The sequence below is a fragment of the Oryx dammah genome, unplaced genomic scaffold (genome assembly GCF_014754425.2).
Source record: "Oryx dammah isolate SB20612 unplaced genomic scaffold, SCBI_Odam_1.1 HiC_scaffold_5, whole genome shotgun sequence".
In the NCBI taxonomy this organism is placed as follows: Eukaryota; Metazoa; Chordata; class Mammalia; order Artiodactyla; family Bovidae; genus Oryx; species Oryx dammah.
In genome coordinates, this window is record NW_024070189.1 from 56,015,661 (window position 1) to 56,039,091 (window position 23,431).

A 23,431-nucleotide genomic window follows, 5' to 3' on the forward strand; every position below is an offset into this window, starting at 1 on the left:
TCACCTCTGAGTCCCTCCTCCCTCTTCTCTTCTTCATGTAACTCTGTGAACCTCTCTGGGTGTCCCTCACTGTGGAGAAACTTTTCATCTTTAACCTAGATGTTTTATCAGTGGTGCTGTATAGAAGAAGTCTTGAGACTACTGTAAAAGTAAGACTGAAAACCAGAAGCAGGAGGCCTAAGTCCAAATCCTGAGAACATCAGAGAACTCTTGACTCCAGGGAACATTAATTGATAGGAGCTCATCAACGCCTCCATACCTACACTGAAACCAAGCACCACCGAAGGGCCAACAAGTTCCAGAGCAAAACATATCATGCAAATTCTCCAGCAACAAAGGAACACAGCCCTGAGCTTCAATACACAGGCTGCCCAGTTACTCGAAAACCAATGACATCTCATAACTCGTTACTGGACGCTTCATTGCATTCCAGAGAGAAGAAATCCAGTTCCACCCACCAGAACACCCACACAAGCTTCCCTAACCAAGAAACCTTGACAAGCCACTGATACAACCCCACTCACAGCAAGGAAACTCCACAATAAAAAGAACTCCACAAACTGCCAGAATACAGAAAGGCCACCCCAAACTCAGCAATATAAACAAGATGAAGTGACAGAGGAATACCCAGCAGGTAAAGGAACAGGATAAATGCCCACTAAACCAAACAAAAGAGGAAGAGATAAGGAATCTACCTGATAAAGAATTCCGAATAATGATAGTGAAAATGATCCAAAATCTTGAAAACAAAATAGAATTACAGATAAATAGCCTGGAGACAAGGATTGAGAAAGGTTTAACAAGGATCTAGAAGAAATAAAAAAGAGTCAATATGTAATGAATAATGCAATAAATGAGATCAAAAACACTCTGGAGGCAACAAATAGCAGAATAACGGAGGCAGAAGATAGGATTAGTGAAGTAGAAGATAGAATGATAGAAATAAATGAATCAGAGAGGAAAAAAGAAAAATGAATTAAAAGAAATGAGGACAATCTCCGAGACCTCCAGGACAACATTAAACGCTCCAACATTCGAATCATAGGAGTCCCAGAAGTTGAAAACTTCCCTAAAATGGGGGAGGAAATAATCACCCAAGTCCAAGAAACCCAGAGAGTCCCAAACAGGATAAACCCAAGGCGAAACACCCCAAGACACATATTAATCAAATTAACAGATCAAACACAAAGAACAAATATTAAAAGCAGCAAGGGAAAAACAACAAATAACACACAAGGGAATTCCCATAAGGATAACAGCTGATCTTTCAATAGAAACTCTTCAGGCCAGGAAGGAATGGCAAGACATACTTAAAGTGATGAAAGAAAATAACCTACAGCCCAGATTACTGTACCCAGCAAGGATCTCATTCAGATATGAAGGAGAAATCAAAAGCTTTACAGACAAGCAAAAGCTGAGAGAATTCAGCACCACCAAACCAGCTCTCCAACAAATGCTAAAGGATATTCTCTAGACAGGAAACACAAAAAGGGTGTATAAACTCGAACCCAAAACAATAAAGTAAATGGCAACCGGATCATACTTATCAATAATTACCTTAAACGTAAATGGGTTGAATGCACCAACCAAAAGACAAAGACTGGCTGAATGGATACAAAAACAAGAGCCCTATATATGTTGTCTGCAAGAGACCCACCTTGAAACAGGAAACACATACAGACTGAAAGTGAAGGGCTGGAAAAAGATGTTCCATGCAAATAGAGACCAAAAGAAAGCAGGAGTAGCAATACTCATATCAGATAAAATAGACTTTAAAACAAAGGCTGTGAAAAGAGACAAAGAAGGACACTATATAATGATCAAAGGACCAATCCAAGAAGAAGATATAACAATTATAAATATATATGCACCCAACATAGGAGCACTGCAATATGTAGGACAAATGCTAACAAGTATGAAAGGGGAAATTAACAATAACACAATAATAGTGGGAGACTTTAATACCCCACTCGTACCTATGGATAGATCAACTAAACAGAAAATTAACAAAGAAACACAAACTTTAAATGATACAATAGACCAGTTACACCTAATTGATATCTATAGGACATTTCACCCCAAAACAATGAATTTCACCTTTTTCTCAAGCGCACACAGAACCTTCTCCAGGATAGATCACATCCTGGGCCATAAATCTAGCCTTGTTAAATTCAAAAAAATTGAAATCATTCCAAGCATCTTTTCTGACCATAATGCAGTAAGATTAGATCTCAATTACAGGAGAAAAACTATTAAAAATTCCAACATCGCTGCTGAATAACCAACAAATCACAGAAGAAATCAAAAAAGAAATCAAAATATGCATAGAAACGAATGAAAATGAAAACACAACAACCCAAAACCTGTGGGACACTGTAAAAGCAGTGCTAAGGGGAAAGTTCATAGCAATATAGGCATACCTCAAGAAACAAGAAAAAAGTCAAATAAATAACCTAACTCTACACCTAAAGCAACGAGAAAAGGAAGAAATGAAGAACCCCAGGGTTAGTAGAAGGAAGGAAATCTTTAAAATTAGGCCAGAAATAAATGCAAAAGAAACAAAAGAGACCATAGCAAAAATCAACAAAGCAAAAAGCTGGTTCTTTAAAAGGATAAATAAAATTGACAAACAGACTCATCAAGGAACAAAGGGAAAAAGTCAAATCAATAAAATTAGAAATGAAAATGGAGAGATCACAACAGACAACACAGAAATACAAAGGATCATAAGAGACTACTATCGGCAATTATATGCCAATAAAATGGACAACGTGGAAGAAATGGACAAATTCTTAGAAAAGTACAACTTTCCAAAACTGAACCAGGAAGAAATAGAAAATCTTAACAGACCCATCACAAGCACAGAAATTGAAACTGTTATCAGAAATCTTCCAGCAAACCAAAGCCCAGATCCAGATGGCTTCACAGCTGAATTCTACCAAAAATTTAGAGAAGAGCTAACACCTATCCTACTCAAACTCTTCCAGAAAATTGCAGAGGAAGGTAAACTTCCACACTCATTCTATGAGGCCACCATCACCCTAATACCAAAACTTGACAAAGATGCCACAAAGAAAGAAAACTAAAGGCCAATATCACTGATGAACATAGATGCAAACATCCTTAACAAAATTCTAGCAATCAGAATCCAACAACACATTGAAAAGATCATATGCCATGACCAAGTGGGCTTTATCCCAGGGATGCAAGGATTCTTCAATATCTGCAAATCAATCAATGTAATTCACCACATTAACAAATTGAAAAATAAAAGCCATATGATTATCTCAATAGATGCAGAGAAAGCCTTTGACAAAATTCAACATCCATTTATGATAAAAACTCTCCAGAAAGCAGGAATAGAAGGAACATACCTCAACATAATAAAAGTGATATATGACAAACCCACAGCAAACATTATCCTCAAAGGTGAAACATTGAAAGCATTTCCCCTAAAGTCAGGAACAAGACAATCGTGCCCACTTTCACCGCTACTATTCAACATAGTTCTGGAAGTTTTGGCCACAGCAATCAGAACAAAAAAGAAATAAAAGGAATCCAAATTGGAAAAGAAGAAGTAAAACTCTCACTGTTTGCAGATGACATGATCCTCTACATAGAAAACCCTAAAGACTCCACCAGAAAATTACTAGAACTAATCAATGAATATAGTAAAATTGCAGGATATAAAATCAACACACAGAAATCCCTTGCATTCCTATACACTAATAATGAGAAAATAGAAAGAGAAATTAAGGAAACAATCCCATTCACCATTGCAATGAAAACAATAAAATACTTAGGAATATATCTACCTAAAGAAACTAAAGACCTATATATAGAAAACTAAAAAACACTGGTGAAAGAAGTCAAAGAGGACACTAATAGATGGAGAAATATACCATGTTCATGGATTGGAAGAATCAATATAGTGAAAATGAGTATACTACCCAAAGCAATCTACAGATTTAATGCAATCCCTATCAAGCTACCAACAGTATTTTTCACAGAGCTACAACAAATAATTTCACAATTTGTATGGAAATACAAAAAACCTTGAATAGTCAAAGCAATCTTGAGAAAGAAGAATGGAACTGGAGGAATCAACCTGCCTGATTTCAGGCTCTACTACAAAGCCACAGTCATCAAGACAGTATGGTACTGGCACAGAGACAGAAATATCAATCAATGGAACAAAATAGAAAGTCCAGAGATAAATCCACACACCTATGGACACCTTATCTTTGACAAAGGAAGCAAGAATATACAATGGACTAAAGACAATCTCTTTAACAAGTGGTGCCAGGAAAACTGGTCAACCACCTGTAAAAGAATGAAACTAGAACACATTCTAACACCATACACAAAAATAAACTCAAAGTGGATTAAAGATCTAAATATAAGACCAGAACCTATAAAACTCTTAGAGGAGAACATAGGCAAAACACTCTCTAACATAAATCACAGCAGGATCCTCTATGACCCACCTCCCAGAATATTGGAAATAAAAGCAAAAATAAACAAATGGGACCTAATTAAAATTAAAAGCTTCTGCACAACAAAAGAAACTGTAAGCAAGGTGAAAAGACAGCCTTCAGAATGGGAGAAAATAATAGCAAATGAAGCAACTGACAAACAACTAATCTCAAAAATATACAAGCAACTCTTGCAGCTCAATTCCAGAAAAACATATGACCCTATCAAAAAATGGGCCAAAGAACTAGACATTTCTCCAAAGAAGACATATGGATGGCTAACACACACATGAAAAGATGCTCAATATCACTCATTATCAGAGAAATGCAAATCAAAACCACAATGAGGTACCATTTCATGCCAGTCAGAATGGCTGTGATCCAAAAGTCTACAAGCAATAAATGCTGGAGAGGGTGTGGAGAAAAGGGAACCCTCTTTACACTGTTGGTGGGAATGCAAACTAGTACAGCCACTATGGAGAACAGTGTGGAGATTCCTTAAAAAACTGGAAATAGAACTGCCTTATGACCCAGCAATCCCACTGCTGGGCACACACACCGAGGAAGGCAGAATTGAAAGAGACACGTGTACTCCAGTGTTCACTGTTTACAATAGCCAGGACATGGAAGCAACCTAGATGGCCATCAGCAGATGAATGGATAAGAAAGCTGTGGTACATATACACAATAGAGTATTACTCAGCCATTAAAAAGAATACATTTGAATCAGTTATAATGAGGTGGATGAAACTGGAGCCGATTATACAGAGTGAAGTAAGCCAGAAAGAAAAACACCAATACAGTATACTAATGCATATATATGGAATTTAGAAAGATGGTAATGGTAACCCTGTATGTGAGACAGCAAAAGAGATACAGATGTATAGAACAGTCTTTTGGACTCTGTGGGAGAGGGAGAGGGTGGGATGATTTGGGAGAATGTCATTGGAACATGTATAGTATCATATAAGAAACAAATCGCCTGTCCAGGTTCGATGCAGGATACAGGATGCTTGGGGCTGTTGCACTGGGATGACCCAGAGGGATGGTATGGGGAGGGAGGTAGGAGTGGGGTTCAGGTTTGGGAACACGTGTATACCTGTGGTGGATTCATGTTGATGTATGGCAAAACCAATACAATATTGTAAAATAATTAGCCTCCAATTAAAATAAATAAATTTTAAAAAAAGACTAGATTTGATACTTAGCAACCTGATAAGCAAATCTGTTTATCAAATTATTTTCTGATTAGAAAAGCTGTACGTCTTAAAAACTTTAATCATTTTCCATATCTAAAGCTTAAAAATCCAGAATATCTATAGCCACATCTGTTCTAAGACCTAAATGCTATTGCTGTCTCATGTCTCTGTCTTAGGAGAACCTGCCTGAAGCATCCCTGTAAGCAAAGGTGATGGTGAGAGGAGCAGAGAAGGGGAGTGTCCATCTGTGGCCTCCATTCTCTAGGAACTTGGGACTGTGGTGAATAGTGCTCTCAGATGGGTCAATCCTCCATCCAAACAGTATACTAGCTCCCTGTTCTGGTCAGCATTTGTCTGCTGTCCTTTACTGGTAAGTAAAACTGGAAGTGCACAATGTCAGGGCTTCTTCTCTGCTAGTCTTCAAAGATTTGGGGCCATTTCTGCAAGCCTTTACATCTTAGAAGTTGTCATAAGCATATCTGTTACTTCAGCATTTCTTCAGAAAGAAGCTTTGCTTGCTTTTATTTATGATACTCCGTGAAGGGTGTGAGAGAGGAAAGGCACAGAAAAAAGGCCCCAGAGGAGCCAGAAGGATGGTTCATGGTTGGATTGAAGAATCTAAGCTACTCCATTTTGTAAGGTTCCGGGAAAAGAGCCTTTGGAAATCCCAGAGCCTTTGGAAATCCCCTGACCTCACCCCACCACCCGCAAATCAATCAGAACCCTTGGCCAGCACGGGAAACGAGAACCAATCAGAACTCAACACCTAACCCTTCACCAGAAGGTGACCAATCAGACCGGGAGACTCCCGGTTTTCGAATTTTTCGCACGAGAATACCCTATATAAGCAATGTAACCCAGAGCTCAGGGCTCCTCCCTACAGCTGCTGCATCAGTATCGGTGGGAGCCCCAGCTCCAGCTTGGTAATAAAAACTCTCTTGCTTTTGCATCGGATATCGGCTCCCTGGTGGTCATTGGGAGATTTCGCGACTTGGGCATAAGAGGATCAGAGATCAGTGAGTGAGGCACACTACTGTGACCTGGTGCTTTAAAGCGTAGCAATTCAAACCTTCCATGATTTCTCTGTAGCACTGACCTTAAATGTTAGTTAAAAAAAAAAAAAAAAAGACAAAATAGGATAAAGTTACAGGATTAAGAAGGAAAAAAAACAGCAACACTAAACGTGCATTCCCTCAACACCCCTGTGAGAAACTATAAAGACACACACACACACACACACACACACAGGGACATAAAGTTTCAACAGCACAGAAAATAAGGCTCACAATCAACATTCTACTTGTCCCTAGAGGATCATCCACCAGGCAGAGTTCAGGAGAAGCCCAGAGGAAGACTCACATTGGGGAACTATGTGATGGGTGACTGCTTTCTGCCTGCTCTGAGGTACAGCCCATGCTACCCCACGGAGGGGGTCCATGCTGCACTGCGCCCATCCCACCACAGCACAGCTCAGTGTCGAGACTGCAATCCAGGCAGTGAGATGAGACTGTGACAGAAGTTGAGGTGTGTCTGTTTATACAAAGGGAAGTGAATTCAGGAGGGGAAAGTTCTAGAACAAATATGAGAATGACAAATGAATAACCACAGCATACTTCAGATTAACCAGGAAGTAACTCCACTTCACCCACAACCATGACCAACCAGAACCAGGAGAAATCTTTTCAGGAGTACAGGTAGGTCCACACTAAAGGAAAAATTTCAGAGTACCAGAAATGTGGATGGAATCATGTATAATAGTGCTCTAATTTCATGTGACAGGATGATTCTAATAGGAATCATGAAAACAGCAGCAGAATAAGGAGAGTCTACTCACAATGAATTCAATCGCAAAGGTTTATAAACCACTCTGTGTTCAGGTGGATTTAAAAAGAAGATTAAAAAGCTGATAAAATACTTGTTCACATAAAACACAGAAATCAAAGCACTCAAAAACATTTCAGAAAGCATCTGTTCTATACTATAAATAAAATTCAGAAAAATACGGATGCTGTGAAATAAGACATCAAAGCAAAAAAAAAGAAACACTGAAATAATAAAGGTGAAATGTAGAAGGCAGAAAGGTAGAAATGAAAAGAGTTAATATAAGTCAGTAAAAACACTGATAATTCAATTACCAAATTAAAATGTGCATTATAAATAGCAAAAAAAAACAAAAAACAAAATCAGCCCCAAAGAAATTAAAACAAATGGCATGGATGTGAGGTGCAAATTTTAGAATGTTTGCTTATGATGCAAAGAATCAAGACAGAAAACAACATTAGAAAGATGAAAAATGAAGATAATTTATGTTTTTAAAATACTAAGAATTGAAGAATAACAAACAGAAAGAGAATTTGCTTTTCTTTAGAAAACCGTGTGTGAAAACTCCTTCACTGGACCCCAATATGTATAAGAGAAGGACTAAATGGTGATATTTAAAGCAATGGAGGGACTTCCTTGGTGGTCCAGTGGTTAAGACTTAAGTGATTAAGGGTGTGCGGGTCTGATTCCTGGTCAGGGACCTAAGATCCCACATGCCTCTCAGCCAAAAAAAACCAAAACACATATCAAACAGAAGCAATATTATAACAAATGTAATAAAGACTTCAAACAAGGTTCACATGAAAAAAAAAGCATCTTTAAAAAAATAAAATAACAGAAAGGGAAAATTTTCCTCCTCATTGACATATGGTTATTTGTCAACTGGGTAAGTATTTGAGGAAAAGTAGGGCTAGTTTTCATTTTTCATGGTATATTCCAGATGGATTTTAAGGAAAACAAAATTTTTGCAGTCCTAGAATGGGGAAAGTCTTTTAGGCACGATCCATCTATGAAAAAGACTAGGACTTCCTAAAAATATTATAAATATTCATAAGACAAAACGAAAACAAAAGTACCCATATAAAGTTCAAAATAAATTATGTCTGAAAGAAAATATTGGTAACATAATTTCCATATATAAGAATGTCTTAAAATTGAAAGATGAATACATCAATAGAAAACTGGCTGACAACACAAATAAGCAATTCACTTAAGAATAAATATCAGCAAGAAACCTAGAAAAAAAAAGGCCAATCTCACCCAGAATATTTTTTTAAATACTTATAATTTATATGCAAAAATGTAACAGAGAATGGTATGTGGTAAAGGATACTCTGACAGCAAGTTTGGGAATATCAATTGAAGGCCTTAAAAACATGTACATACCTTGACCTAGAAATTCAATGTCTTAAAATAAACTCTAAGGAAATAATTCAGTATGCATATAAAATTTAAAATAACAACAGCTAACATTTATTGACTAGAGGCTTTGGACTCAGAAAACCACATGCATCTTTTCTTTAATCCTCTGTTACAGAGGCAGAGGCTATTATTACAGATGAGACAGAAGACTAGATGGGCTTAAATAATTTGTGTAAAGTCAAATGGACAAGCAGTTTAATTATAACTTGCTCAACTCCAAAAGGCATGCTCATAACCTATGCTAACCTGCTTCTGTGGGCATGTTCACCTGAGCACTTTCTAGAATCATGAAGAACTGAAAGTAACCTACAGATCTGAGAAGAGGAGGCTAATTAAAATGTTATAGTACATCTATACATATGTGACCAAAAAAACCCCACTACACTTTAGAAGAATATAACAGAAAATAGACATTATACTGTTATGTGAAAGAAGATTGCTAAAAAGCAGCATATATGTACCATGTGATTTCTAAGCATTTCTTGTTATATGATGGGACACTACATTTAAAAGGTGACAGTAATATGATAAAATAGTCAATGCTGCTGCTGCTGCTAAGTCACTTCAGTCATGTCCAACTCTGTGTGACCCCATAGACGGCAGCCCACCAGGCTCCACCGTCCCTGGGATTCTCCAAGCAAGAACACTGGAGTGGGTTGCCATATCCTTCTCCAGTACATGAAAGTGAAAAGTCAAAGTGAAGTCGCTCAGTCGTGTCTGACTCTTAGCGACCCCACGGACTGCAGCCTACCAGGAAGATAGTCAATAAAGATTATCTACAGTCTGAAAGACTTTTATTTCTTCTTTGCTACTATGACTTTTAATCAGAAAAAAAGGTATTTAAAATCTGTACATGAAGAGACAGACATATACTGAACATGCATAGACAGAGCTATCTATATTTTTTAAATGCTGAATCTAACTTTAGAAAGATTTACCTTCACTTAACATTCAGGGGCAGAAAAAAACCAAACAGTACACACATGGAAGCCACTCCATTTCTAAGAAGCTGTAAATCTGCTTCCTCTTGACACTCTTCAAAGACATGGATCAAGGGCAGCTCTTGGGATGACACTAGCAGAAGGCCACATCGCATATGCTATGAGAAATTCTGGCAAGCATTCTTAAGAAACTCGATTCTGCGAAATACAATGTTTTCAAAGTGTGGCTCTTCTATTCCTCCTCCCACCTAACACCCCCCAACTTGAAGCAATCAAAGGAAGCTTCTGGTTTTGCTTAATTCTAACTCTCATTTTCAATAATAAAAATGTACTCTTCCACTTTGAGAGACTCTGACCAATAACCCAAATCTTAGTACCTGGTACATAATAAAGCATCCAGTGAATACAGAATGAAGGAATAGTGACTGAATGGTTCATACTCAGCCCAGCCGTGTCAGGGAGAGGTTTTGGAGTATAAGAGTTATATGTTTTTACACTCTTGGCTAACCCAGTCTAGTACAAGTATGAAGAACTGATGAAGGTGAAGGGAGACATGGCTCTGCCTTCAGGTCTGGAATTTCTCTGGCCTAATGGGTGATCCCTCAGTTCCAAGAGCCAAACTGTTCAACTTAATTGACAGTGAGAATCTCAGATATCCTTCTCAACACTTTTGATTAGATCTTGCACTGTGGTCACCTCTCAGCTCTGGTTGAACCTCAGTCTGGAATCCAGTCTATCTGTAATGTCCTCCTGGCAGAGACAGCTGGCCTTGTGACTTTCAGCTGTTGGTTATTAGTTTCTCATGACATTTCTCAGATGTTCATGATTATTTTGTCTGTCCCTAGGAAAACTGACGAAGCGAGCCAGACAAATATCTTGTTCAAAGGTCACTACGTGAAGTGATAAAAACAAGATCTTTTCATACCACTCTTTGCTTAGCACACGTGAGCTAAGATGGTTGGTTCTCTTTTAAATTAGCAACCCCGTCTAAAATGTCGTATTTCTTTTCATTAGTGTCATCTTACACAATCATCTGCTGCCTCTGAAATCTCTCTGCCCCTTTGACTCCCCTGTATTTAGTTGGTTACAAGGTCCTGTTGATTCTCCTTCTCCAGTCCTTTTGAGGCTGTGCTTTCTTCCTGACCTCAGAGCAGCTCTCTGGTTCAGCAGTTGATCGTGTATGCTCTGCCTAATCTATCCCAACTGTCTTATTCCTCCATGTGTTTCCAAGATCACATGCATGCTCCACATTGCTGCCAGCATTATTTGCCTAAAACTAGCCTCTGATCAAGTTACATCTATGTTGACCATATACTTAAAAAAAAAATCACCCAGAAGCATTATTCCAGAAGGCACTCCCCCATCATTCTATTAATAATCCTGCCCAGTCCCCAGGATTCTATGGACCAACCACCTTCCCACCCCACCCCTGCACACCCACCAACCTCCCAGAGGTGGTGTGGGATCAGAGACAAGCAAAGGATCCAGGCTATTGGGATCTATCTGCTGTAGGTCATGCAACTGGCCTGAAGACTGTGAAATGAATCACACGGATGGCCCCATATGGATCAGTCAAAGTCCATCCTTGGGACCTTCCGTCAAAAAGATCAAGAAAGACACTCTCCACTCACTGATGCAAGTTCCAAGGACCACTGAGGCTGGTTTATCTATGAACCTTCCTGCAGAGAATACAGCAGAGAATATAGGAAGACAAGGGCTCACAGATAATGAGACACCAGAAAAAAGAAATGGGAAAGACTGCAACAAATGTGGAGCCACCAGACCATGCCATGCTTCTGCTATCTTGGACTCACCAGTAATGTGAGCAAATAAATGTCTATTCTGAATTGTCTTCTTGACACTTTTGTGTAAAAAGAGTACTCACACAAACAACTCCACTACTCTGAAAATTTAATAGCATCTTACTTCCTATAGAGAAAAAAAAACCCTGAACACCTCAGAACAACATTCGAGTTCCTCAATCAAAGGGGTTATCTCAGATTTCCAGCTTTAATTCTCCTGTTCCAGTCTTAAGTATTTTCAGATATTAAAATAATAATAATGAAATCAATACTCTTAGCTCATAACATTTCCTGAATCTGAATTATACTTCTGTTCTCCCTCCAATACTCAGACCTTCAGACCCAGCTCCCACTGGGCACCAGCATCATATCTTACATAACAACTTTCATATGCAAGCATAACTGTCCCCTAACTGGATACTCTGTGAACAAGGAATGACTCTACAAAGTTTCACCTGTAGCACCTGACCATCTCTTTCAGAGAGCAGACACTCCACAAATGTATGTAGCTCTGATTGGAAATGAAAGACTAAGGATAGATACCTGTTAGACTCTTCATTCTTTCTTACATTATAACTTTTCAAAAATTAACCATATTACTATACAATCCAGCAACTGCACTCTTGGGCATTTATCCTACAGAAACAAGTTACTCTTCATTACTTTGTAATTTTATACAATTTACAAAAACCTGTATAGCTGTTTTATTCACCCACAGAGTAGAAACAATCCAGTCATCCTTCATTGGGTGATTGGCTAAACAAACTCAGGTACATCTACACCATGCAATATTACTCAGCAAAAGAAAAGAACTCTTGATACACAAGACAATTTGAACAAATCTCAGACGAATTTTGCTGACTGAAAAAAAGCCAATCCCAAAGGTCAAATAGTATATGATTCCATGTAAATAAAATTCTTGAAATGACACCTTCATTCTTATTTTTGGGGCTTCCCTGGTGGCTCAGACAGTAAAGAATCTTCTGGCAATGCAGGAGGCCTGGGTCTGGAAGATCCCCTGAAGAAGGGAACGGCTACCCACTCCAGTATTCTTGCCTGGAGAACCCCATGGACAGAGAAGCCTGGCAGGCTACGGTCCATGGGAATGCAAAGAGTTGGATACAACTAACACCTTCTTTGAAATGACAACAATCACAGAAACAGAGAACAGATTAGCGGTTGCCAGGAGTTAAGGATGGGGGTGAGGTGGGAGATGAGGCACATGAGGGCAGCTATAAAATGGATCCTTGCGGTGACTGACCTGTTCTGTATCTTGATCACATCAATATCTTGGCTGTGATACTGTATTATAATCTACTGTTAAAGTGGGTTAAAGTACCCAGGATTGCTCTATGTCTTGTAACTGCACATGAATCTACAATTATCTCAAAATAAAAAGTCTAGTTTAAAAAAAAAAAAAAACACAAAAACACTAGCTATATCTCAAATCTGAACCAAAATTTAGATTCTCAGTGCAAGAGTACCTCACAAAGAATCATAGTTTCCAACAACAGATCTCACGGCAACTATCATACGTTAGAGTTTTGCTTAAAAGAGGTGAGAAGAAAAGAGAATTTTCCTGATCAATATGAAAGAAGAGTTTTCTTTACACATAAAAATTATTTTCAGAAACTGGGATGGCAAAAAGAAATGACAAGTACTAACAAAGAGAAGGGTCCCTGCCCAAAACACTGAGCGTGGATCCTGAGCAAGTCTATCTCTATCAGCGCATGGCTGGACTTCCACGGGGATGAGTAAGAGCCGCCAATCTGTGAAATCTGATCCGTTTGCCATTTAGAGCCATGTGACTCACTGAGGCTGCTTGCATTCATATCTAAAAATACAGGAAATCTGCAGCCTAGGCAAACTTGGCTCATTGGCTCAGGGCTTTTTAAGATTCAAATGCTGCACATTTAGAGATAGTGGTTTTATATTTATACCAGCCAGCTGCAAAGGAGGTTCTGTTGCTCAAATGACAGAGACTAGGTGGAAGTCTAGAAGCAAAGAGGATCAGAAGACTTATCTGCTTCTATACACTTATCTGGAAGTCACAGAATGACACCTTCTCAGTCACTGGGAACATGAGATCTGAAGTTCTCTGCAGGCTAGAAGGATGAGCTTTCTTGGGGAAAATGGGTGTGCCTCGTGAAATGCTGGTCTTCAAAGAGAGTGTCATGAGCTAGTAAAGACAGAGTAGGGTGTGGCAGTCGCATGCGCAGTGGAGCACCACTTGGACTGGTGGCAACCAACTCTACAGGCAGAGAGGGTGTGCCACTGTGGACCTGCCATTTTTTGTTTTGTCTAGTCCCACTCAGTATCTCCTCCAGTAATGCCTGAGGCCATGACCACTGGTGAGTAGGACAGTTGATATCTGGGAATTACCTCTTGGACACTCGAATTCCTTCTCAGGAGGCTCCCCCTTCAACCCTTGGGAACTGCCTGGCAGAGCCCCTGCACTCACCCATCAAGACGCTCAGCAGCTTCTGCACTCTGGAATTGACCCCCACAATTCGGTAGAGCCCTTGCTCATTGATCCCTGAGAAGAGAAACAGTGAAGATTTAATTAGAGGCACGTCAGAACACCAGTCAGGCCAGCCCAGCCAAATGCACTTTTTTCATTTTCTCAGGACTTCTAAAAGCTTCTCTAATTAAAATTCCCTGTCACTCAGCTCTGCTCTTAGCGAAGGAGTGAGATTTGGTACAGCTGTCTAGGATTTCATGGGTGTGCTGCACACTTCAGCCCTCGTGTTAGTTCAGTTATCACAGGGGCACAAAACCAAGGTAGCATCTGAAGAGTTTTGAAAGATGTGAAATATACATTTCTCCATATGTCATATTTAACCAGTTTTTTCATTTAAAAAGACAAAAATGAAACAATAAAATAAGTTCACAGTACAGACAAGGATAACACTTTATAACCTATTTTTGCATACAGAATGCAAATACTGAGGTGTTGGGGCATTTTATATTTTGGACAATGTTATCAGCTAAGGCTGAGAAATTAGACAATTCATTCATCTGTGGTGCAAACTTCTTTATAAAGAAAAAAGTCAACCACCTTTATTGACCCCAAGGAAACATGAAAACATGAAAATAGGCTAGAAGGGGTTCACCCAAACAAAGAACCAAAACTAACCAGCCTCAGAACTTTGTTCATTTCACTCCAAGAATTAGATCACCACTCACTGTGTCCTTTACATCCAGACCAAGTGGAATGACGTGGTGAAATGACTTTTTTCCTACTGGTCCCAAGCCCATTATATCTGACACTTCTCAACTAACTGGTCTCCTGCCGCTTCTTATTCCCCTGATGGTCATCCTCCACTTAGTACCCAAAAGGAGCTTTCCAAAGTGTCAGTCAGTTCAAATCATCTCTTTTCTTAAAATCTTCCAATGACTTCCCACTGCATTTGGATCAAATAAAAATTGACCATGGCCTGTAAGGCCCTACACAGTTGAGCACAGCCTGCCTCTGACTGCTTTATCAAACACCTTTATGCTCCTCCAGCCATGTGTGCCTTCCTGTTACTCCAACATGCAAAGCTCATGCCCCCAAACCAAAGCCTCTGCACAGGATTCCCTCTACCTGGAGCATTCTTCTCCCAGATCTTTTCACCACTGAGGTCTCAGCTTACATGCAATTTTTTCGGTCAAAAACATCCCATGACCAATACTATTCGCCACTGCCTTAACCAGTTTTCTTTTCTTTATAGTAATCAACAGTATCTGAAATCATCTTTATTATTCCATTTCTTGTTTGCTTTCCCCCCACAATTATCACGTAAACTTTAAGTACAGTAAGTCTATCTTCTTCACCATTATATCCCCAGTACCTAGGTAAGTCTACAAAATAGGACAGAATGAATAGAGTATTCATCAGGGCCACTACTTTGGGACCAAAACAAAATTTCCTGGAAGAAATTTGGGAAAAGGCTGACTCGGCAGTGTTTTTAACAAGGCCTTTATAGAAACAGAACTAATAAACAAAAGGAAGTAGTCCAGAACGGTAAGATTTTACAGCTCAAATGGACTATAAAAGGCTGTACATCATCCTGCATGGTTCATGGGCTAGGAGATCCTGGGTCTCCTGAGGGATGGGCCTCAAGTTACTGAGTAGCAGAACCATTATTCAGTGATGTGGGGGCTTGAAGGGCTTATCCTTTCTGCAATGTCTCCACGCCTTTTGTCTCTGTGCTTTCCTAGAGCTTCACAAACTTCCAGCTCCTAGTGGACGATTGACGAAGCTCAGCATGCATGAGGTCTGTTCACTCACCTCTAGTCACCACCAATGGTGGTGGTATGTACATACATGTACCGCAGTAGGGAGATAACCCACGGCCTCCCAAGCATTTATGCGAAAATGGCGTTTAACTCACACTGTCCTTGTTTCCTCTTTGTGTTAAAACTTCTTTAGATTTTAAAATATATCACATTCATTCTCATTTTAGAGGGGGTGGGGACCAGGAGATGGCGGCTGAAAGATCAAACCAATCGGTGACCCTCTTCTTCCTCTACTAATCACAGCACATATTTTCTGGTTTTACATCAGAAAAAGTCACCCTCTTGAGCTGTGGGTTTGCATTCATCACACAGACTGTGAAGGAGTTTAAATGATTAGGAGATGTTGCTCTCAGTTTTGGTGGCCGAAAACTGAGAGACAAAGAGGCTGGTCCACCTCTGCAGGAACTTGAACTTCATCATGGAGGGGAGGGGAGCTCACTTTTGGCTCCATTTTTATACTTTTGCCCTTGTTAATCCTGGCGTGCTGCAGTCCATGGGGTCACCAAGAGTTAGACATGACTGAGCAGCTGAACTGAACTGAACCCTGTACCTCTTATTTCTCATTCCTTTAAAATGACAAGCAAATCAAAACGCCTATTGAAAAATTACCTTAGTAACACACTTTAAAAAGTGTCAAAAGTGCAGTTATGGAAAATAGACAAATTCAAGGAAGACAGTGAAGGACAGCAGAAACTGCCACTCACAACACAAGTTGTCCACGCAGGCACGATCCTTCCTCTCCTTGCCGTCCCCCAAATGGGTTCAGAGTGGACAGGCTGGTTCATAACTTGCATTTTTCACTTAATATACATTAATGAAAAACTTAGGTTTCAATAAATATATTTCTACTGCATTTTTAGTGATTCAGAGTGTTTTACTGCATGGATGTAGCACATTCTTGGTTTAGCCAATTTTTGAGACCTTTGGCCAATTTCTGTTTTTTGTTTTGTTTCTTACCTTAGCACTACTGTATAAACATCTTTATGGCTCAATCTGGCCCATGACCTTATTTCCTCAAGATCAATTTCCAGAAATCTCACCTTCTTCTATTTTATATTCTCTGGCTATGTTTTACACATCTTTGCAACTCTTTATTAAAAGAAGGTATAGCAGAAATAAGCAAACTTAAAAAAAATAGCACGCATTATAATGATTACTTTGGAAAGAATAGATTTGGACTAGATGCACAGGAGTAGAAGTTTATATGGTTAGTTAGTTTCGTTTTGTTTTGTTTTTTTCTCCCCCTCTACTCAATGCTTCATAGCCTTTAATAAAATGCTTGTATTTCTAAACTTGTAAGAGTTAAGGATCCTGTTTTAGAAGACAGAACTTCCTCAGACAAAAGGGCTGGAGGGTTGAGAGGTTGGAAAATCAATAAGATTCCCATCTTTGACAATGGTTCAAATCAAATACAGTGGAAAGACAACAATCAGGTTTCCTCAGGAATATAACAAACAACGTACTCAAAGCTTGAAACTGCCAGAATTGAGGAATCTCCTCTGCGGCTGTCTCCTCTGGGACAGAGACCACTGACGAACCAGCTTCTCTGACCTCAAAGTGCTGCCCCTATGGACCCAGGAAAGGTCAACGTGTGACTTCAGCACCACTGCAGGAAACGAGGGGCCTGACCCTTTCTCCTTACCTAGATAGTGCCCTGGGCAGGATTCCTAATCTGGGTTCCACAACCCCAAGAGGCCCACTAGAGAATTCAGGGTGTCTATCAACTTAGAAAAACAATCACAACTTTATTTCCACTAACCTATAATTGAAATTAAACATTTTCTTCCATTACAATATAAGCAACAAATCACAGCTTTAGCAGTACATGCAACTTGGCTGAAAACCAAAGATATGTTCCTAACATGTTACAACTGTCACTGACATCTTGAACTATTTCTGAATTATGCTAGCTATCAGACCCACTGCTGGAATCTGATGTGTAAACAAAGAATCGCATATATTATTATTTCACAACCATGGTTTTTAGTATTTTAACTGAATTTCAGTAACTTCAGTAGCTTCCTTGGTGGTTCAGATGGTAAAGAATCTGCCTGCAATGCAGGAGACCTGGATTTGATCCCTGGGTTGGGAAGATCCACTGGAGAAGGGAATGGCTAGCCACTCCAGTATTCTTGCCTGGAGAATTCATTGGACAGAGGAGCCTGGTGGGCTACAGTCCATAGGTCCACAAAGAGTCAGACATGACTGAGTGACTAACACACATCAGTAACTAGATTCCTTATAATTCTATGTATTTGATATGCATGTATTTAAAACAGTCTTCTGATTAGCTGAAAAGGTTAATGACACCAAACGAATCAAATCAGCTGAGAGCCCTTCTGCTTCAGAACAATACAAGCTGTGCAAACACACTGCCAGTGGCATCTGGAGAGTTAATGAGTCACTAGAGATTGGGAAACAGCAGGTCGCAGGTCTGCCACCTCACCAGATGTGTGACCTTTGCTGAGAACAATGCCATCTGCTGAACTATTTTACCTCTGGTTTCCACAGCATGGATGCATTTCTTAATGATGCTGAAGCCAATGCTGTCCAACTGTGCAGCTGAAAGAGAAAGAAGAAGGCAGTCAAGGTGCTGGCCTCACACATACCAACTCTGTACAGGGCTTCACCAACCCAGCATGACTCAGTCCCATGGTGTTGCTAAGGATTCTTTTCTTTTTTTCCACTGAAAGGACAGGAATGATTCAAGATTTAAAACTGCTAGCATTCATGGAGAGCTTACCATATGCCAGGTATAGTTCAAAGTGCTTTGCACATATTATCTCATTTAATTTTCATGGTAACTCTCTGCAAGGTTATCATCTATTAACAGCAGAAGAAATGCAACACAGAGTGATGAGTACTTTACTGAAGGAGTAAACTTTAACTTGTTTTGCTATTGTCAGGAGCTTTAGGACTAACTGTGTGCTGGTCTCCTTCATAAAGTATAAATTAAGTGCTCAATAAATGTCAGGTAAGTGCTTCACAGAACTCACCTTGTTTAATCCCAGCAAGTCCTCTAGGTTGGTACTATCATGAGCCCCAAATTATACAAGAAGAAACAGATTTGGCAAAGCTAACTATCTTGACCAAACCTGCAGAGCTAATATGTGGCAGACTCACTCCAGAGCCAGTACAACCTTAACTGCCTTAAAAGTGACTCTGAAAAATAAAAAATTTTTAAAAAATTAAGTGCCTCTGAGTTAAAAGGAAGAATAAAAGTCTGCTCAGATGACTAGAAAAAGGGGAAAAAAGCAAAACTGACCAGGGGGGGAATTAAAACAGCCAAGAACAAAGAAGGTATCTAAGGGAAAAGCACTAACGTGGAAAACCCACCCTCTATGCAGTAAACCAGCAGGCGGTGACAGGTTCTCGATCTGCTCCAAAACACCCTCTTGTCACTCAGAAAATAAATGACAAGCAGAACCAACTTTTCCACAATGCAGAACCAACTGCCAACCTGGCAACAAGGCTGAAAACCCAACAAAATTCATTTCCATGCTCTGATTACCCAATGATAAGACGTGCGTGGTAATCTTTAATAATCTTTGACCTCCTTAGGATATCAGGACAAGATGTTCTACAAACCAGTGATCTGAGTGGAGAAGGGAATGGTAGGAAGAAGGAAAGTAAATATTTATAAATGATTTGTAGTCATCCCAGGGCAAGAAATACACTTGTAAAATAGGAGAACTGAGCAGAACTTGAACTCATCTTGGATCTCATCCAAATGGAATCTCTCCAATTCTTAATGTATATGGTTGAATATAGGTCCAATGAAGAAAAAAAATCCTTTAAGAATCACTGAAAATTCCCCAAATCAAACCAAAAAGGAACGGTAATTTCCCCAAACTTCTTTTCCCAAACAGAACCAGCTTTAGCTCTTACATGTGTACATATCACTTCGTGGTACTTATTATTAAACATACTTACTATCTCTAGGATAGTAAATAAAGTACCAGAAAAGGGGGGGAAATGATGTTTTTCTTCCTGGAGAGCACCTGCTATACAAATCATTGTTCTTTTTCTCTTAAAGCTACAGAGAGTCTACTAATTCAATCCCTTGTTTCTTCTAGTATGAACTGAGTGTTTACTCTGCACATCATGTTGTATACAGCTTTCTGACTCAGAAAAGGATCATTCTTCCAAATGAAGCTCAACTCATACCATTGAGTTTTCTCAAATTTTATGACAAACTATAATACATAGTCTAAATATCTACTGGAATCAAAGCAAGATTTTTTAAAAATGATAACTCACTAAGATATAATTCACATACTGTAGTGTTTACTCATTTAAAACGTACAATTCATTAATTTCTAGTATATTTCAAAGTCATGAATCAATCACCATTCTCTAGATAACATTTTCAATACTCCCATGAAAAACCTTATACACATTAATAGTAACTCTCTATTTCTCTCCTCCCTCAGCTCCTAGAAACCAGAAATCTATCTTCTGTTTCTATAGATTTGCCTATTCTGGACATTCCATGTACAAGCAATCATATAACATGTGGTCTTTGTATCTAGTTTCTTTCACTTAGTATAATGCTTTCCAGATTTTTCTACAATGGAGCATCAATACACTTTACTCCATTTTATGACTAAATAACATTTCATCGCCTGGATATACCACATTTCATTTATCCATTCATCAGTTACCATTTTTGCTTTTTGACTATTATGAATAATGCTACTAGGAACACACTGGTGTACAAATCTTTGCGTGAACATATATTTTCATTTTTGTTCATTATGTGCCCAAGGTTAGAAGTGCTAGGTTATATGGTAACTCTATGCTTAACTTTTTGAAGAAATGCCAAACTGCTTTCTAAAAGTGCTGGACCACTTTACATTCCCACCAGTGACATATGAAAGTTCCAATTTCTCCAGGTCCTTACCAACATTTGTTATTGTCTTTTAAATTACTGCCATTCTGGATATGAAATGGTATCTCACTGCAGATTTTACTTTCATTTCCCTAATGACTAGTGGTGCTGGGCACCTTTTCATGTGTAGGGGAGGATGTTCATTCCTTTATACAGTAGTCAGAATAGAACCTACTGGCAAGTATTTGTCAGAGGGGAAATTATTTTCTATACTTAAAGATGCTTTCTAAATGTCCATAACATGATTCAATAGTCAGTTGAAGCCTTTTGGTTCTTCTTTTGAGAGGTGGTTAGGATTCTTGCACAGGGATAATAGTCAAGGAAGTTTGGGAGAAAAAGAACGGAAGCTGTGGACAGTGCTCTGGGGAGTGGCTGAGACGGATTCCAAATTTGGAAATTTTAAGGTTAGGTTTGTGAACATGGTCATGTTCTAGGCACTGACGAACTTCTGCTCTGGACAAAGACTACTTTGCTTCCCTACCTCATGAACATGGTTAAAATTAGAAATAACTTGGCAGCTGACAGTGATGACCCCTGTGGCCAGAAGATACATGCTCATAAAGCCACATACTACCCAGCTACTGGAAGAAATATGGACAGAGCTAGATATAACCCTGCAGAGACAAATCAGTCCTTGACCTTTTCTCATGGAACTGTGGGAAGTTAGCTCCTTCTCTAAGTAGGTAATAGCTAATGGAAAAGAATACAATGCTATCCCCCAAGTATATTCAGAAAAAAACTAAATTCCACTAACCCACACTAATTACATTTATGTCTTTTGGAAAATGGCAAAGAAAAATGCCCCCCACCCAAAATCTCTGAGTAAATGTTCCTTCTTTGGTTTTCCCAAAATTAGAGGTTCTCCAATTCATTTTATACCAGCAAAATCTTTTTCATGAAATAAATCTTACAAAGATGTGACGCATAAAGGCATTACACATGTAACAATATTAGTATTTATTAGTTGTCTAAGTTCAAATGCACATAACAAATTCATATATTGCCAAATCAAATGCTCAGAGTTCAAGGTAACACTATAAGCCTCTAATGTGTTCAAGCTGCATACTGGTGATAATTACTACAGTTTCATAAACAAAAGTGTGTTAAGAAATGGAATTAATATCAAACAACAGTCCTAATAAGGAACTCATGAAAAACACTTTAACTATCACTGTTGTAAATCTCCAAACTGTAACTGGTATAAATTATTACACTGCCCCCTACCCTGGCACTTCCCTGTATCTCTCTCTCTCTGGTGCGCGCAAACACACACACATACAGACAAATACACAGGTTTGAATTCTATTCTCACCAGTCTGAGTTTCCTTCTGACATCATGATTAGGTTACTGATGATGAACAATTTCTTCCCTATTTAACATGTACTGAGTACCACTGATGTGACAGGGACTACAGCGAATCCATAATCAGATCATTAGTCCTGATCACTGTCCAGCAGATACATAATCTAAGTTAATTGAGATCTCCTATTTGGAAAATCCAGTTCCCACTATTAGGTTTAGAACACCATCACCACTGAGCAGAGTTTGCTAATAACAGAAAAAGTCTGAGCAGCCTGCCAGATGGAAGCGGCTGTCCTTAATCCCTTCAAGCAGGTGATTCAGCTCTTTTACTGAGCCCAGGCTCAGAAAAGGTCAGGGATTTATTTGCAATTGCTGTATCCTTATAATCTCCAGAAATAATCTCTCATTAAATATCTACTAGGGTTGCATTATTCCCTTAATTTGACTGGCAATGAGTTGTTGCAGGACCGGTACCTCCTAGGCCAGACACTCACCGTCTGGCAGCTAAGGCCTGGACTGGCTTACCTTTCTCTCTCAGCCATGAGTTCAGCTCTGCCTAGGTTTACGCAAAGGGCAGGCCAAACACTTGTCAGATAATTACTATTCACAGAGCTCACACAACACCCAGGCTGACCTGCCAAGTTAGAAAAGGGTCATCCTTAACTGTCCTGCCAACTTTTGAAGCATTATTTGTCTGTTTTTAGATGAAGTTAAGGGGCAGGGTCACACAAAGCTATTTTCTCGAAGTTTTATGGGAACAGAAGGACATGGGACAGGCAGCTTGACTCTCAGTCAACCTGGAGATTTAGGGCCAAAGCAGGAGGAGGATGTCTAGCAGACTATTTGGTCTCTGCTTACCATGCCCAGAGTATGAACTCTGAGAAGAGGGAAACAGGTTAGATCCAGGAACTGACTGCTTTACTGCAATGGGCTTAAAACAGCAATATACTTTAAGGATCAGTCAAATTGTTTAAAAGAAGGAGGCTGGTGGGTCAGGTATACACATGGATTTTAACATAACCTTCAGTGCCCTGTTCTGCAGCTTCTGGTACCTCATGTTACCTCATATGGAGCTTTTCTTGGCCTTAAAAAAAAAAAAAAGCAGCAGCAGCAGCATGTAGGTGATGGTAAAGAGTGAAAGCTACAATAAAATCATGAACTTAACCTTTGGCACTTCCCTTCTTTCTTGTCTCCCACATCCAAGTTATTCCCCTCAGTTTTACCACCTAATGCCATCTTAATTTTACCTAGTTCTCTCTGCCTTCACCACACCACCCTGGTCCTGGACCCCACATC

At 39.2% G+C, this 23,431-nt stretch overlaps 1 protein-coding gene and 1 long non-coding RNA gene across 5 annotated transcripts in view; one reads left to right on the forward strand and one right to left on the reverse strand.

The window, feature by feature from the left end:
- The window catches only part of ARHGAP26 (Rho GTPase activating protein 26), a 479,720-nt gene that overhangs the window by 181,274 nt on the left and 275,015 nt on the right, over positions 1-23,431 (reverse strand). For all 4 annotated transcript variants that reach the window (XM_040239820.1, XM_040239819.1, XM_040239822.1 and 1 more), the window contains exons 13-14: positions 18,438-18,503; positions 14,122-14,196 (exon numbers count right to left, since the gene is read on the reverse strand). In XM_040239820.1, coding sequence (XP_040095754.1) covers positions 14,122-14,196; positions 18,438-18,503 — 141 coding nt within the window. The remainder of the gene's footprint in view (positions 1-14,121; positions 14,197-18,437; positions 18,504-23,431) is intronic.
- On the forward strand, positions 13,805-23,209 carry LOC120863515. Its single transcript, XR_005721015.1, has 3 exons — positions 13,805-14,011; positions 18,453-18,694; positions 23,178-23,209. It is a non-coding gene; the product is annotated as an uncharacterized LOC120863515 (long non-coding RNA).